This window comes from Trachypithecus francoisi, unplaced genomic scaffold, assembly GCF_009764315.1.
Source record: "Trachypithecus francoisi isolate TF-2019V2 unplaced genomic scaffold, Tfra_2.0 Lachesis_group16, whole genome shotgun sequence".
Taxonomy (NCBI): Eukaryota; Metazoa; Chordata; class Mammalia; order Primates; family Cercopithecidae; genus Trachypithecus; species Trachypithecus francoisi.
Genome location: NW_022681461.1, coordinates 31,446,537 through 31,459,320, shown reverse-complemented (window position 1 = coordinate 31,459,320; position 12,784 = coordinate 31,446,537). Strand labels below are relative to the sequence as shown.

General features: G+C 38.5%; 1 protein-coding gene across 2 annotated transcripts in view; it reads right to left on the bottom strand.

Moving 5' to 3' along the window:
* Positions 1 to 12,784, bottom strand: part of SMARCA2 (SWI/SNF related, matrix associated, actin dependent regulator of chromatin, subfamily a, member 2) — a 184,017-nt gene that overhangs the window by 149,565 nt on the left and 21,668 nt on the right. For both annotated transcript variants that reach the window (XR_004443442.1, XM_033237198.1), the window contains exon 4: positions 7,070 to 7,489. Coding sequence is in view for 1 of the 2 variants with exons in the window: in XM_033237198.1 (XP_033093089.1) it covers positions 7,070 to 7,489 (420 nt within the window). In the remaining variant the exon portion in view is untranslated. The remainder of the gene's footprint in view (positions 1 to 7,069; positions 7,490 to 12,784) is intronic.

Sequence of the window (12,784 nt, the reverse complement as noted above, 5' to 3'; positions counted from 1 at the left end):
TACCGCCAGCTTTTAATGTAACTCTACAATGGGTTGCTTGCTTTCCCTTCTCTTTCTTTCTTTCTCTTTCTTTTTTTAATTACAGGTGCATGCAGAGTTCAAAAAAGAAAAGGAGTCACCCAACAATCAGATGCAATTTCGGTATAGTCCTAAAATCACATCTTGCAAATTGCACCTCAAGCCTTTTTAGGACAGACCTCTATCCCAGTCTGGAATAGCCCTGCTGTTAGAACCCATGCTTTACAAACAGAGCAACGAGTTTATCAGTCTTCTGATGTGAATGACAAGCAGCACACACTTTTTCTTTTAAGGCCTATAAAGCATATTTCAGGTTTAATCAGTGAATTTTGGGAACTTAAATTTTTTCTTACTACGTATTAGAAAACATTTCTTAAAACATTCATTTTTAGCCAAAAAAAAAAATCTGCTCATTCCACCTAATAAAAATCAGCAAATATTAGGATTCAAGGGATCATTATCCCATGTTATCAGAATAAAATAATATGTAATCTGCAAGCTTGTCAAAGTGCATTGAATAAGTTAATTTAAAATAATTTTCCACATTGAACTTCAGGAGTTTAAGTTAATTACTAGGTACAGACTTAAATTTTTAAATGTTCCACTTCTCCTCCTAGATGAATTTTTAGTTGCCTTAACATTATAAATAATTTTAGTGATGATACCAGATGAGTTAGTAAATTTTTTAAAAAGAATCTCAGTAAGCAGATGTTAAAGTCCAGAGCATTCTTCCAATTTTTTCTATATCCTTTCTAAGAAAAAATAGCTATTAAATGGTAACAAAAATAATAGTCTGTATACTTCAGAGCGATTTAATAATTAACCATACAACGACATACATTATGAAAAATTGAACACATTTATTCAATTTCCAACAATCACCAATTAGAAATGGGCTTAAATGACAATACAAAGAAAGTTATAAGCAAACATTTTGACAGGGGGAATGTGAAGAATTAGAACAAACTGCTTAGGAAACTACAGTGTGTGTCTGTGTTCGTGTCGTGTGTGTGTGTGTGTGTGTGTGTGATGTTACTGTTCTTTTCCCCTCTTTCTAAAATTAGGTAAAACATTTCCAAAAGATACGGAGCTAGGTAAGATTTCTTCATGAGGTAATTTCCAGCAGTGGTTCTAGGGGTTGATGAAAAAATCTTAGGTGGAAAATGCACTTCATTTTATTTTTAATTTTAGGTATTGTACCTCCATAATTAAGAAGTTTTTTCATCTAAGTACTTTTTTTTCATGTATAAAAGGTCTTTTATGTAATGCATACCTTCTTAGAGTTCCTTTCATCCATATATAAGAAACCAATTTCTAAATATTAAGTCTCAGGGTTACTATGCATTGGAATAAATTATTGGGGGAAGTTTTAGAATATTTTTCCCTGGAGATCTTTAAAACAGGGCACATTTTTCATTTGGGTTGCTCTAGATGTGATCCAGTCAAGTAAGAAGAGATACAGATTTCTAACATGTATTTTAATTCCCTACGATTCTATAACTCTCCTTAAGAAGCTCAAGAAGCTGGTAGAATTTAACATATTTGAAGACTTGGTATAAGCATGCTAAATCAGGAATTTAATACATTTATGTTCTCTAAAAGCAACTACCTTTAGGTCTTACTGATAATATCGGAAGAATTACTTTAAATTTAATTCTCAAAGTGTTTTTCTTCCCAGTTCAAATAATTCATCAACAAAAGCCATAACACTGCAATCATGTTATAATTTCACTTGTACTGGCACTCTCCTCTTTAGCATTATTGTCTAGAAATACCCATGCAGAAGACTATGAAGACTCCCTGAGATATAGTCACGTCATTATTTTTAAGACTACATTTAATCAAAGAAAGGTACCCAAAGCTTATCTGTCTTCTCTGGTCCAGAATCTAGTCTGTGACTCCATACTAGACCTGAAACATGCATGGACAGCCTTCTTCAGTCACTAAATAGAAAGACATTCTAATTTTGTTGATTCACCCGTAACACTGAGAGACACAGAGAGATTCAAACATCTAGTTATATATTCCAGTCTCCAATTTAAAAGTACTGCAACTTGCTGTGCACTAAACAGGTACATTTAAACACCCTGTATCTTTCCAGAAAAAATGCTCTTTCACCTCAGCTGTATCACCTGCTGGTTGTGTGAGCCTGAGCAAGTTACTCAACCAATCTGTGGCTCAGCGTGCTCATCTATAGAATGCGGATAGTAACAATAGCCACCTCATAGGGCGGTGGTAAACATCCAATGAGCTAACAGCGTCTACATGCTCAACCCTCAATCCTCAGCTCTTGTCATTTTATTGCCACCAAGGATAGGGAGGTAAAGAAGCCTACCTGACTCAGCTTTATAGAAAAACCACATGGCAAAAGAAAGGTCTTTCAGGAAATTCCATACCATATTAGCTGGCAACTTTGGGAGTGCTCTTTTTCTAAAGCAATTTCAAAGTGTTTCAACAGTTTAATACAACTCCTCAGCACAGATATTCAGATGAGTCCGCCTGCCATGTGCTCCCTGGAGTCTGCTACCAGAGCGACTTAGAGCAAACTCCACTTCCTAGCTAAACACCACAAGTTCATTTACCGTGTGGGTCTATTTTCTCCTCCCTCTGACAGACTGTATAAAAATGACTACTTACAGAGGCTGGGGAACTAACACAGCTTGCTGCAATTAGCCTTGCCCAAAGTCTAACTACCTATTCATTAGGTTTTATGCCTGTCTGTCCCTCAGGCGGCTTACGGCTTCGTTTGCCTGGCTGGCTTTGCTCTCTATCCACAGAAATTACCTCCTCTACACCAGACCCTGGTGGTCTGCTACTTGACAAGACTTTTCCCTGGTATCTTCAAATGGAAGACAAATCACATTCTTTAGTTTATCTCTTGCTCCCTTTCCAACATAAACAATTTAGGTTTCATTGTCAGAAGTACAAAATGCCATCTGCTTTCCCTTCAGTCCTCACTTTAGGAGTCAAAGTAGAAACTCTGGCCCTCCAGAAGGGAGTCCTGGGGCAGCTAAGCAGGGAGGGAGACAGTCTTTACTGAATGCATCCCTATACCTTATTTGAAGCAATAGGGCAACAAATGTATTAAAATACCCAAGTCTCACAGGCACAGAACTTCTAAGCATTCAGAGCTCCCACTTAGTTTCCAGCATACAGGACATTCATGCAAATAAAAGATCTATGCACTCAATAGGAATTTAAGTGGTTTCCACAGGTTGGAAAAAACAAATGCAATAAAACATATTTAAATTGAGCATATAAAATTTCAGATATCAAAACAAAACACTTTATTTTCTACCATAAGGTCTCTCCTTCACCCCTCAAAAACACCAAACTTTTTCAGTTCCCATTTTTCTTTCTGCTTGAATCTCTGAAAGGAAAAGTGAATCAAAATGAAAAGAAAAATGATGGGTTAGATTTGAGTGGTGCCCACAGCAGGCAAGGGCACATTCCATCATAAGAGTGGCTGACATTTTGTAGGAGAAACCACTGCAGAGTTATGTGTTCCATGTGCAATGCCTCAACTCCAACCATAATTCTTTGGTGTTGGCTAGGATGATGTCACTTTTGGTGAATTATAACTTTGGAGTAGATTTGAGGCAGACCACCCCAGCCAAAAAGATTCTCTTCACACATGAATAACACTAGGAAATGGAACAGAAGCAAAATGGGAACACAACTACCTCTACATAAGTGAATAACATCCTGAAATATTAGCAGAGGTGTTTAAAAGTAATTATTTTATAAAAAGGAGATAAACAATAAATAGACTAATATTAACTTTAAAAAGAAAGTCATGCCTTATTTTTACTTTTCTAAAAGCCAATCTAAAAAAACAATTATTTTTTTGCAAGTAAGGTTATCTATTTCCCTAATGAAACCTGTGATGTGGGGACAAGTTCAGCAATGCTGTCAAATGGAAGTGCCCTCTCAGTGACAGAATGGGCTCATTCTATTTGAAGGAGATATCTTCTTTCCTCCTTTATTCATGTCTCCTTTCCACTCTTCCATAAAACCCTACCTGCCCAAATATTGTCATTTCTAACGAAGCCCCAACTGTTGACAATTTAAAAAGACATGAGCAGTGAGTAATAAAATGAATTCCCTTTAATGACAGGCACCTGATGATGACGGAAGACGTAGGTACTGGAGCCAGGTTAAAAAAAAAAAAAAAAAAAAAGGAATAGAGCCCTCTCTTCTGAAAATGATCCAGAAAATGAACTCAGGATTGGGTTTATTAGGACATGAAGCATTTATTGTATATAAGTATCCAGATAAATGGAACTTCATCTTTTAAATTTTACTACTTTGTTCAGTCATATCATTTTAACCTTGGATTAAAAAGGTTTCTCAAACAAATCATTCTGCTTCCTATATTCTTTTTTGAGACAGAGTCTTGCTCTGTCGCCCAGGCTGGAACGCAGTGGCAAGATCTCGGCTCACTGCAAGTTCCACCTCCCAGGTTCACACCATTCTCCTGCCTCAGCCTCCCGAGTAGCTGGGACTATAGGTATCCGCCACCACGCCTGGCTAATTTTTTTGTATTTTTGGTAGAGATGGGGTTTCACCGTGTTAGCCAGGATGGTCTCGATCTCCTGACCTCGTGATCTGCCCGCCTCAGCCTCCCAAAGTGCTGGGATTACATGCTTAAGCCACTGTGCCCGGCCCGCTTCCTACATTCTTAAATGATATCTTGGAATCTTTTACTACTGAGTCTAGATCATTCTTTAAAATATCAATGCTTGAGCCAGTAAGATTACTAATTTTGTTGATACTGTGTCCCAGAGTAAGAGGGAAAAGGCTCACAGGCTCGAAGTAAGGTGTGCAGATACTGTCTCTTTACACACAGAAGTAAAATGCTTGCATCTTGGTACCCAGACTTTGTGATAGGTTTTTTCCCTTGTCATGAGCCTTTTTGCCATGAAGCAGCCAATATGGGAAAGTGATTAAGAATATTAGTTCTCAAGTCAAATTGCTGGGGTCTGAATCCTGACTCTCCATCATTAGTTGTGTGACACATGCAAAGGACTTATCACTGAGAATGGCACGAGTAGGCTAGCAGGCACTCAGTGTGGATAAGCCACACACATACACATACATATGTGTTTTTTTCTTCTATCTGGCTGCATTCTCAAGAGCTGGAGTTTTGCAGTTTTAAAACCCCTAAATACTTTTAGGGTTCAAGCTGTCCTTTTCTGCATTTTCCTGTATAACTTTTTCAGTTCCCAAAGCTCAGTCCTCTATGATCCTCTACCTACCAAATGCCTCCATGGTAGCCACACAGAAATCTGGAGATGAAATATTTTCTTGCCCTTTTAAAACCCACTGCCATGGTATGAAAGTTTATGGTCCCCTCAAAATTCATATGTCAAAATCCTAATTCCCAGGGAGATGATATCAGAAGGTGAGGCCTTTGGGAGGTGAGTACTTGATGAGGGTAGAGTCCTCATAACTGGGATTCGTGCCCTTATAAAAGAGGCTCCAGAGAGCTGCCTTGTCTCTTCTGCCATGTGAGGACACAGTGAGAAGGAAGCCATCTATAAATCAGGAAGCAGGCCCTCAACAGACACTGAATCTGCTGGTGTTTTGAAGTTGGAATTCCCAGCATTCAGAACTGTAAGAAATAAATTCGCTGTTTATAAGCCACCCAGTTGATGACCTTTCATTACAGCAGCTCAGACTTACTAAGACATCCATTCTTAAAGCTATACCAATTAATAAGATGAGTATATCTCTTAGGTAGGCCTACTCTTGGAGCTGCCTCTACCAGAAAATAAACATATACAAACTCAATAGGCAGAATATTAATAAAAAAATACTAATCTGAACTCTCTCCCATGGTATAAGGCCCAAAACCCAGGAAGAGTACCCACATCCAAATTAATTGTTTGCAACAACCTGCATGTCAGAACTTGCCTAAATGAATGGAAACCACTCAGAAGAAATGGTATCAATGTCAAGGAAGTACCTCATTCCCTAGAATCCAAAGCTTTCATTAGAATAGACCCGTAAACTCTCTGCTTTTCCAGTTCTTTAACAAAACGCTTCCTAGAGAAAACAACCTTCATGGAAGATTACTCCACAGTCCACAGTCCCCTGCACCTCTGAAGTCTATCAATGGGATCAAGACAGAGGACCAAGAGGCCATGCAAAGGATTATATCATTTCTACCCATTGTATAATGTCATAGCGTCAGATTTCATCCCAAAGTATATAAGAAATAGGCCATGTTGAATCTGTTAGTCTATTATGAACAAATGCTATTGATGTTTCTATCATGCAGTGCCTCTTACAGTAATGATTATGATAATAATTTAAAAAATAATCCCATGTGGGAAATCAACTCTATACTCTCATGCTAAAAATGGCTTTTTCTGAGAAATTGGTAAGAACTTCCTTCCAAATGGCGAGACTTAGATACAGGACTTTGTCTCCTTTTGGCTCTGATTGTCAAGAAACTCAAGTCATCTTTGAAGCAAATATATCAACTATGAGAGCTTTTGCAGCCCTACTTGCTTACCTCCATTTCTTACTTCTTTTTCTATTTTCCCTTGTTTGATTTTTCTACTCATAATTATTTTACAACAGGCATGCTTCTTGTAAGCCTCTCCAGATGTTCTTCATAACAAAAAGGGATAGAAATAAACAAATCAACAAATTATAAAATGGCTCTAGTGGGACTGATTTGAGCAGTGAGTTTTGGGGATGAAATGCACTAAGTCCAGAGGTTCTTAACCCTGGGTGTGTGGACGTGCTTCCAAGAAACCTTGAACCTCTTGAAAGAGAATGCAAAATCACGGGTGCTTTTTCCCCGGGTCTCCAGCTTGCACAAGCACCTCTTAAGGTTAAGAAACACTGCCCTAGGTCTCAACAGCAGAGGAAGACCAAGAATCTTGGCCGTCTGAGTGGAGCAAGGATAGAGAGCCAGTGGGGTATAAAAAAAGGCTATGTCAGCCCTGGGCTTGTACCAACCCAGTGTTTTGGTGTGTGAGCAGTCTTTCTTATCCAAGTTGGACCATGGCATTATTCATTTGGTTGTGTATTAACCTACCAGATGGTCTGTTGTAGTTAACAAGGGCCGGCTGCTGTTGTTGCTGCGTCTGTGGTTGCGGTGGCTGCTGCTGCGGCTGCTGTTGCTGCTGCTGCTGCTGCGGCTGCTGTTGCTGCTGCTGTTGTTGCTGCATGCCAGGCAACGTCCTTTTCCCCTGGACTGCAAGCTGCAGCGTTTCAGGGAGGGGCTGGCCCCGGGCCAGCATTTTATAAGCTAAAATCTGAGCTCGAAGCTGATGCAGCTGGACGGGACTGAAAGGTGAGGGACCTCTGTTGGGCTGGCTCATGGCCTGCGGATCACCTGGGATGAGGGCCCCTGGCTGGCTTGGTGGCATCTGAGGTGGAGTTGGGCCTCCTCCAGACATAGGGCTGGAGACGTGCTCTGGGGCTCCTAATGGAGATGGGTGCGGTGACATATAACCTAAAATAAAGCACAAAAGAAAATCACAGGCTGCCCTTGACAACCCTGAAAGAGAGATATCCCTGAATATTCTAATAATTGTCTGCAGCAACTGTGTGATAGAAATTTAAATGACATATCATTTATTAATTACATGTAGTTTAAGATTTTAATATATTAATATGTGCTTTATATATATGTAAAATTTAAAACTTTCTGGTAGCCACTTTAAAAATGTTAAAAAAAAAAAAGCAGGTGAAGTTAATTTAAATGTATTTTATTTAAACCAACATATCCAAAACATCATTTTAAAACATAAAAATTGTTGGTAAGATATTCAACCTTCTTTTTTGTCACACTAAGACTTTGAAATCTGCTAAATATTTTACACTTAAAGCACATCTCAGTTCGAACTAACCACACTTCAAGTGATCAATAGCCACATCAATAGTCCCAGAAGGTAAACTGTTAGTGGTTGTTGTTCACCTAAAGGAAAGGCACCAAGGTAGGCCGGGCGCGGTGGCTCAAGCCTGTAATCCCAGCACTTTGGGAGGCCGAGACGGGCGGATCACGAGGTCAGGAGATCGAGACCATCCTGGCTAACACGGTGAAACCCCGTCTCTACTAAAAAAATACAAAAAATTAGCCGGGCGAGATGGCGGGCGCCTGTGGTCCCAGCTACTCGGGAGGCTGAGGCGAGAGAATGGCGTAAAACCCGGGAGGCGGAGCTTGCAGTGAGCTGAGATCCGGCCACTGCACTCCAGCCTGGGCGACACAGCGAGACTCCGTCTCAACAAAAAAAAAAAAAAAAAAAAAAAAAGGAAAGGCACCAAGGGACAGTACTGAATAGTAAAAGTAGCTCGAACTGCGAGAACAAAACCTGATGGCACCTGATATATCTCAATGGGGAGCAAAGAATGTCTCAGGTGGAGAGCAAACACTTGGTTTATTGTTATGCATGTTATGAATAACTTGCAATTATTGAGTGCCTACATGTTGTGGGTACTATGCAAGGAGTTGTCTTGCACTCAACTATCACAGTTGGGTTCTCCCTAGTAGCAGAGCCTTATTTAAGGATTGAGTACCAGCAATTTACTGGGAAGGTGCGTGGACACTAATAGGGGTATGAAAAGGTAATATAAGGAAGGGAAGTCAGCCAATAAGGGGGGGGCATTATCAAGCCAGCTGCTGCAGTGGGTATCTGAAGATTAATTCAGTGCAGAAACTTTGGAATATATGGTAAATAACTTGCCTCCAAATTATTCCAGGAAAGGGGTAAAGAAGCTGGGGTATTTACACTCCTGCAATCAGCAGTCACTGGTTAAGTCACTGGTTATGACTAATGCTCTAAAGATTATTGTTCTCCAGGGACTTTGCCATATGTGGGAAAGGTAGATGGAAGTGAACCAAGACACTGATTCTGGGCACAGGAAATCAGGCTGGTGGAGGTATAGAAATGGTAACGGGAATCAAGAAGATATGGGTAGAACATACATTATTTCTTCAACCCTTACAACAACCCTAAAAGATATATACTGTTACCACGTTTTTTAAAATGAGGAAAATGAGGCTCAGAGAGCAAACCAGTTACCCAAAGTCACACAATTAACTCTTGACAGCTTCAAGATTTAAACCAAGGTATGCCCTTTCCATGATCTCATATAAATTTGGTTATATGAAAATAAGTCAGGGACTTGAAAGTTTCAAAAACCTTCTAGAACCACTTGTGATATAACATAAAAATGAGAGTAAACTGTTTGGTTTCTAAGAGATCTAAATGGGAAATTTAAGAACACTTTTCTGGGGAAGAAAAATCAAAATGCACAAAAAAACCTCAAGGGACTTATTTCAGGAGATGATCTGCATAGCTTGGCCATAGAATTCCTAGAAAAGCATGACTGAACATTGTTGGAGAGAGATCCAAGATGAAGGAGAGAACAAAGTGGCCTAAAGCAATCCAAAAGGTGTCCTTGAGCTGAAACAAAGTGCGAATTAATCAAGTCAAAGGTGTCCCAGAACACAGCATTACATACATAGATGGATGAAAAGTCTCTTCCCTTTAATAAATGTAATCGTGTCACAGTTCTCACAAAGGTCATCACATAAGTGTTTATTAAATTCCTGCTGCATGCTCAAATCTAAGAAAAGTTTGAACTGAAAGAGCTCTGTGCATCTGCAGAATCACAGAGGCCCGAGAATATATGACTGCCACCAACTGGGGATTCACCCTCATAATTCACAAGACCAAAGAAAATAAAAGATTCAGTTACTTTTATCTCCAACTGTCATTTGGAGAGGGAGGCAAATTTAGCATGATCCCCTAAACCAAAAATGGGTTTTACTCCACCAATTGATGAGAAGTAGAACTCTATTCAGGGAAATCCTGCCCTAAAGGTAAATAGAAGAATTGCTAAATTTCTCTCCACAAATCCCTACTCCGTGAGGAACCACAAACACCATGCAGTTTAGGGTTTGAGTTGGTTATATAAAATAGCCAAGAAAATTCTCTTGAAAGCCTGCAAGACTAGCAGAAATTTAAATCCCAACATGCTGTTGTTATAACAATAAACACTTAGAGAATATCAATAACAGACATTTAACTTCAGCATTAACATGCTTCTTTAAGAAGGCTTACATTAACCCCTTAATTGTAATGCTAGTACAAACTGGTAGTCTATTCATTATGATGTCTTTCTGGCCAGCCCTGAGTTTACCACAGGAGGAAAATGTTCCTACCAAACCTGCTAACATTTTCACAGTAGAAGAGATATGACCAGGGCTTAAAATTAGTCATACGTTTCCTGATTTCTGGTCTTTCCTATTTCCTAGGGTCATCAATTAGAATCTCACTCATGGCAAATCATAAGATGCCTAATACAATGAACCAAAATATTAGGCAATCTAGTCTAAATTCATGTGTAACACTATGTCTTACATCACTCTTTGAAACTATGAACAAGACAACATTATGAAGGTGAGACAGTTACATTAAGCATAACAATTTAAACTCTGAAAAAAAGAACCTGGTCACTGGAAAATCAATACAAAAAAACTTACCTCAAATTTGATCAAAAAAATTGAGAGTGAAATAAAAATCATTTTTGAGTTAGTCAGTACAACAAAATTTCACCTCAAATTTGATCAGAAGAAAACGGAAGTGAGAATTATTTCCCAGAATTTGTAGCGGATGTGAAGAGAATCATTCTGTCACAGTATGTTATTAAAAATAGAGATTTTTATTTCTACATGAATAGCATCCCATAAAACTTGAAGAAAAACAGAATCTAAGTGATACAACAACATCACATATTTTGGTAATTATCTTTAGTTGAGAAAACAGAGTGAAGAAATTGCCTGAGAGTGAATATACATTTGTCGGTAGGATGACAGTGTTGATGCAGATTCTGCTCTTTTTGGAATCTTGTATGATTTGCTCGTTCGAAAGTAGTCAAAAGTGGCAGTTTTCTTTCCCTAGTTTTCAAGGGCTATTATCTCCCCAGTTTCACCTTGCCTCAGAGAGATGCAATAACCTTTCTCCTATTAATGATCTGGAACTTCTAAGTGCCAATATTATATGAATTTTCTCTACACACATGCACACACAAAAAAAACTTAAATATATACCTGCCTTTGAAGGGTTTCTATCCAATGGACTAAAAATAAACAGTGTTATCGTTGGGACCATAAGGTACACAATTCAGTATTTATTGAAGGAAATGGCTTTGCTTCTTGACCAACACCCTAAAATAACCTAATAGGTTGCTAGGTAGTTAAAGCTCGCAGCCTTCCAATCAATACCACATCTCTCTGTTCCTGTGTTTTTATATTAATAAATGGCTTTTCACAATGAGTTTTTTAAAGACACATGCTATTACCAAGTCTAAATTCTTTTTAGATCATTATATAAAATAGGACTGCATTATACTAATACTGCTTTATTCAAAAATATACCCTAAAATAACTCATTCCTCAGCCTACAATGCACTTTACTATTTTAGAGAATATTACATGTTAATTCTGATTCCCTTTAATGCAGACCTTTGCATTTAAAGTTATTATACTTCATGTAAATCACATAAAAGTTGAGATCATTTTCAACTGTTGACTCTTTAACACACAAACTTCCACACCTAATTGAACAAAATTTACTAATATCTATATAGCCATGTGCTAGATATCATGTAAAGTGTTGTGGATTCCAAGATAAATAAGACATCATTTTTATGTTGAAGAGAGGAGCCAAGTGATCACAGAAATAAAAGTAAAAATGCTCTCAATTACGATTTGTGCATTTGAAGTGGTTTTAGTTTTCAGGCATTCCTAGGACTCCACTATTAGAGTTACTGCAATGACTGGAGCAGAAAAAGTAAGCACCTGGCTTCAAGAATCACTAAATATTACTCATCTATACCTCCCAGGTATTAAAAATAAAGGTTTAAGTCCAGGCATGGTGGCTCATGTTTGTAATCCCAGCCCTTTGGGAGGCTGAGGAGGGTGGATCACCTGAGGTCAGGAATTCAAGACCAGCCTGGGCAACATGGTGAAACCCTGTATCTATTAAAAATACAAAAATTAGCTGGGTGTGGTGGCACACGCCTGTAGTCCTAGCTATTCAGGAGGCTGAGGCAGAAGAATCGCTTGAACCTGGGAGGCAGAGGTTGCAGTGAGCTAAGATCACACCACTGCACTCCAGCCTGGGCAACAGAGGGAGACTGTGCCTCAAAAAAAAAAAAAAAAATATATATATATATATATATATATAAGGTTTATATTAGCTCCATGAATATACTTGACCCCTTCAAATTTAAATGATAAGCCTGGAAATACTGTCTTACTTCACTCATAACAGTGAATACGTCAAATTTTTTCTTCTTGTACTGCAAAAAGTCCCAGAGCTTTAGGCTGCTCTTCTGACATAGTCAAGATTCTATGAGTTATCTGCAACAATTATGCCTGCCTGCCACTAAAATTCAGGTAAGAGTCTGGGATGTTCAAAAGCCTGTTCAAATATTAGTGGGGAGGCACTCCTATGCCTCCACGACTTGACTATTTATATTTCAAAAAGAAAACAACTGTGCTTAGACTTCTCTAAATCCTCACAGCCAAAAGTCTTCCCTCGGGTAGATGGATATCTGATCATGGATGGAGGAAACACACACATTAATTATACAAGATTATATATAGCAACACATAAACCATAAACCTTGAATTAGAATATCTACATATTAATGTCAATTAGTGCTAGATTAACTCATGCCCGTCACATGTTGAAATGACCACATAATGACTCTGAAATCAGGCTACATTGTATTAAAA